General features: G+C 33.0%; 2 protein-coding genes across 3 annotated transcripts in view; both read left to right on the top strand.

Moving 5' to 3' along the window:
* Window positions 1–1,795, top strand: part of LOC112903859 (protein bride of sevenless) — a 19,295-nt gene extending 17,500 nt beyond the window's left edge. For both annotated transcript variants that reach the window (XM_025981724.1, XM_025981725.1), the window contains exon 6: window positions 1,479–1,795. In XM_025981724.1, the coding sequence (XP_025837509.1) occupies window positions 1,479–1,649 (171 nt within the window). In that variant the 3' untranslated portion in view covers window positions 1,650–1,795. The remainder of the gene's footprint in view (window positions 1–1,478) is intronic.
* Window positions 1–4,846, top strand: part of LOC108744951 (alpha-aminoadipic semialdehyde synthase, mitochondrial) — a 96,614-nt gene that overhangs the window by 31,383 nt on the left and 60,385 nt on the right. The gene's annotated exons all lie outside the window — the stretch shown is intronic.

Genomic DNA, 4,846 nt, shown 5'->3' with positions numbered 1-4,846 from the left:
GTCTCACCCCCATAAAAAGTTATGGGGGTTCAAAGTTAATAAATATGCCAATTTTTATACATTTCTAGGCATGTAAATATTTATATAGTCATTCATAAACAATATTCAAAGGTAAAACTAATGGAAAAATACATAAAAATATTGAGAAAGTTATATAAAACATTATGTAAATATCTTTATCAATAGGGTAGGTTAGGTTAGGTTATCGGGTTTTGTTCAAGTGACCACCCTCTTTCGATCCTCCACTTCCACCCGCTTGAAAATAATTATTTTATTGAATTTTAATTGAATTATAGTGTATGAAAATTGTCAAAATAATCCACCTTCAACCCCCATAACTTTTTATGAGGGTGAGACCGCCGCAAAATTTGTATGGGGTTTTACTCAGGTGACCACCTTCTTTCGATCTCCCCTACCCCCATCCTCTTCGGGGGTGCGGGGGGGCCATCATCTAGCCCCCATAATTTTTTATGGGGGTGAGACCGCCACGAAATTTTTATGGTACAGTGGTGGGGGAGACCTCCTCTTTCGATCCCACCCACTCCCACCGTCTTCGGGGGTGTGGGTCATCATCTAGACCTTTACCGAATTAGTTTGTGGAGATTTTAACTACTTGATGATTAGGGTCGTGAAGATTGTTGAAGTATTTGTAATAGAAAATGGAAAATATAAAACTATTCCTTAGTTCAAATACTAAGTATAGAATTGTCTAGAGAGACAACAGCCATATTATACAACACTACATACATAATTTACGTTAAGTAATTGATACTTTAGAAATTGCCATCTACTTTTGTATTAATAAACCTGTATGTAGTGACAACAGTTAACAGTGGTGTAACTATGGATGTTCCATGTGGTTCATGGAAAATAAGCCCACATGCGAGGGTGCTACTAAGGCTTGAGGGCATCGAATGTTTCCGGAAACAGACAGCAACTCTCCAAATGACATTTTGACGAATACAGTCAACATTATCACATTGAAAGTGATGAATATTTTTTTAGTCAAAGTCAGAGTATCATTATTCAATAATCGAACCCTTGATAATATGTCTATGCAGTACTTGTTTGAGAAATTCTGTGCACAACTTTAGAATCGTTTCCCTTGCATTTTGAAGAAATTTACCTGAGAATGAAATTTTCTATACCTTCCAGCTTTTCCATATCATTCGACAAACTTCCGACGCTTCTTAAATATCTGCAAAGATAAAAAATTAATTTTCCAAATTATCGAAATATTACGTTAGGTTACTAAAACTGGTGAAAAATAATTATCCATAATGTTTCCTTTTGTAAAAACAAGATTGTTTAAATTTTAACTCCGTTAGAAGCCTGTTGGGCTGTTGCCAGTGAAAGGGTTGTAACAATTGATTAGTTTAAAAATCGGTCAATCTACTGTAAGTGAAAGTTCGGCCGCACTACCTTAAATAGAATTATTTTATCATCATCTCTATTGATGATAAACATTTTTGCTGCAGCCGATCTACGATTGCGTGAATATATCATCCATCAATAATCCCACAACAACCCAGCCAAAAGTAAGGAACAATTCAGTCGACGAAAAATATTACAAGTGCCCATCTCCTGATAATAATTTTGAAATAGAATCCACCATGACTGATCAGGCAGAAAAAACAACAAGATTTTAATTAGTTACCTACATAAAATAAACCTAAAAAAATAAAAATACTGTGGCAAAGCAAACACCATAGAATCTTTGGAATGTTAATTTGCAATAAGACCCCGAGATAAAAATGTTCAGTCTCTGAGAGTCTCTGAAAGCGAGACTCGAGTCTTCGTCTCTCATCGAGTCTCTCTGGTGTCGCTGAGAGAGACTGTCAAAAAAACTGTTTAGCGTCTCTGAACGAAAGACTCGAATCTCTCAATAAGTGCTGTCTCGATAGATATGGTTAAAATTTTTCTAAGTTCAACATATTTCAGAGATCCCAGTCTTTCTACGAGAGACTCGAATCTCTCAATTTTTCAGTTTTATTCATTGGGCCTCTCTGTGAAAGACTCGAATCTCTGAATTAACAATTCTTTCGTTCGTCTCTCATATAGAGACTGTAAGAGATTCATAACACACCTAGGCAATAACTGAGAGACTGTGAGTGACGCTCTGAGACGCTGTAAGACTCTGAGAGACTGGAGAGACTAAAAATTTTTGTCTAGGGACTTGTTTACATCCTCGTTTATTTTATAATCTTTTGACTCAAAAAGTTTAAAAAATATATTTATTTACTAACACTACAATTGTTTCGCTAGTTTTTAACCAAATTTTTATCTAAAGAAGTCGAAAAATTAGCATTAGCAAAACAATTATTATGCAGTACATATCGTACTTCTTGAATTTTATATGTTTTTATTTTATTTAATTATGCACCAATTTTAATAAGTCAGGGCTTCAACAATCGACAATATTTTGACTTACAGCTGAAAGGTCGCAGTTAAGGACAAAAATTTCACATATTCAAATGAATTTCTACCACAGATAATTAATTCAGGTTATAACTAAGTATATTTTCTAAACGAAGATACTTTTAAGAATTCATATGTATAGCGTCTATAAAATAATAAAAAATTACGATTACAGACACTTCAATAGTGTTCATAACTTTTTACAATAAACTTTACTTATTTTTTAAAATTTCGTTTCAAGTATTGTTTGTTTAGAACTGTAGCTGTAAGTGATAAAACATATTTATTCTAATATAACGAATTGACTGAAAATTGAACTATAGACTTGTGTGTATGTGTACCTAATTAATTTAATATATTATGCATAAAGTGTGCTATATTGTATTCAATTGTACTGACTTGAAATAAATAAGTATCTGAATAAGAGAAAGTTAAATTTTGCAAGATCCATAAGCAATAAAGCGTAACTTCCTTCCAAAACTTTAACTGGTATTAATTGAACTTATTTTATTATTTATATGAAAAAATGGCTAAAGGTATATTTGCACTAATTTTCCTCTGTCATGTCATATTTTTCAAAAAATGATGTCGCACTTTGATGAAGATACAGGGGACAAAGAAGGTTAGAAATAATATGTGTTATTTTCAAAAAGAAACCTTACCCTTTGCTTTTTATTTATGTATCTGTAGGACTGTTTTTGTGTTAAAATCTATCCAATAGAACTGGTATAAGTAATCTTTAGTTGTGCGATCCCAGTGTTCTTTATTTAACAAAAAGTTATAATTTTACACACGTACGTTATAATTAATTCTCTTTCCTTTCTAGTGTTAATTCTATTACTAAACAAACAGACCAAACATTACAAAATCCTATTTTACCCTCTTTTTTCTCACCTACTCCCTACCCTATACTCTACTCTGCCTTCCTATCCCTTAAAAATTTCTTAATCAGTTTAGCCCACCCCAATCCTTCTTTACCATCTCGCAGCATTCTTCCCACCTCCTCCCATTCTCACATTCTCCTGACAGATACTTCAACATCCCTTTCTCCCTTTCACATATTCTGCATCATCTTTCTTCTTATTTTTTCCAATATCTACAACCTCTACACTCATTCCCTGTCCTAAATCTTCCCATTACACTTATTTCCTTCCCTCTTTCTAAATACCTTGGCACCCAATCTCCCTGCCAGTCCCTCCATAAGGGAAAATAAGCTGAAGGTAGGAATGAGTGGAGGTGCATGACCAACCAATCTTAGAAGACTGACGAATCCATGATAATGATAATAATCTAACTCTAATTAACTAACGAAACTGCCAAGATATTTAGAGCAAAAAGTAACATCAGTCAAAAGCTTTAAATTGCATTTACTGAACTTTGTTATTAAATTGTATGAAAAGATGACTATAACTAAAAGTATATGTTCGAATCGTTCTCTACCATGTTAAATTTTTAAAAGATGAGGCCGTTTTTTGATGTTTGCATGAATATGAATACCTTACATGTCCTTAAAGCTTTCTATACTTCCTTTAGTTTAACCCTAGCGCGTATGTATGTACATATGGAATTTTAAAGTGTTTCTCTGGGCCGGAGTGATAAGGTCAGAATGAATAAGGAAAGCAGCGATTCGGTAAATTTCCCATTTCAAACTCATTTCATCGGGGTAATGATGTCTCGCCACATGACTAAAATCGTCTATTGCTTCGAATTACAACAGATGTGTCTCACCCTTCAAAGGTACAGTACATTAGTACGTTAGTGCTTCACAGTATGTACACATTTCTTGAAAAAGTTAAATATTCCAATGCTACGATACTGTTCGTCGTCTATTTTTCGTTTTTGTTAGATAACATGCTATTAACTGTTGTGGGTAAGTACATAGATACTTTTACTTATTTGTCACTGAAACAAAATAATGCACCATTCAAATTTTACATTTGCCTTTGACTTTTTTTGACTTTTAACACTAATAAAACGATATCTATCATTCTATATAAGAGATGAAAATATTGTTCCAATACTTTTTTGTAATTTCTTCTTCAAAAAATCGAAAATTTTGTGATGATCCAAAAATAAGTATTGAAAAATAAGCATGCACTAAAATAATGCAAAAAACACACGTAAATGAGCTGTGGAAATATACTTAATAAAACCCCAAATGGGATTTTGGGTTTTAGTATTTTATTTCCCTACATCCTAGATAGAGAAAAATGTGATTATTATCCTCCGCTGAAATTCGCTTATAATGACTCCGTAACTATCGGGTTGTTCGGAAAGTCATTTGGTTTTTTTTTTGTGGAAATGAAAGACAGTTTTCGTATAATAAACAAATACTTTATTAAATTATATATTGACCGTTCTGGTCCAACACCTTTTGCCATCTTTCTGGTAGTAGCATAATTCCACGCTCATAAAATTTTTGGTCTTT

Source organism: Agrilus planipennis, unplaced genomic scaffold (genome assembly GCF_000699045.2).
Source record: "Agrilus planipennis isolate EAB-ADULT unplaced genomic scaffold, Apla_2.0 scaffold42, whole genome shotgun sequence".
NCBI classification, from domain to species: Eukaryota; Metazoa; Arthropoda; class Insecta; order Coleoptera; family Buprestidae; genus Agrilus; species Agrilus planipennis.
Note: the sequence above shows the minus strand (reverse complement) of the source record. Positions and strands in the feature narration are given on the sequence as shown.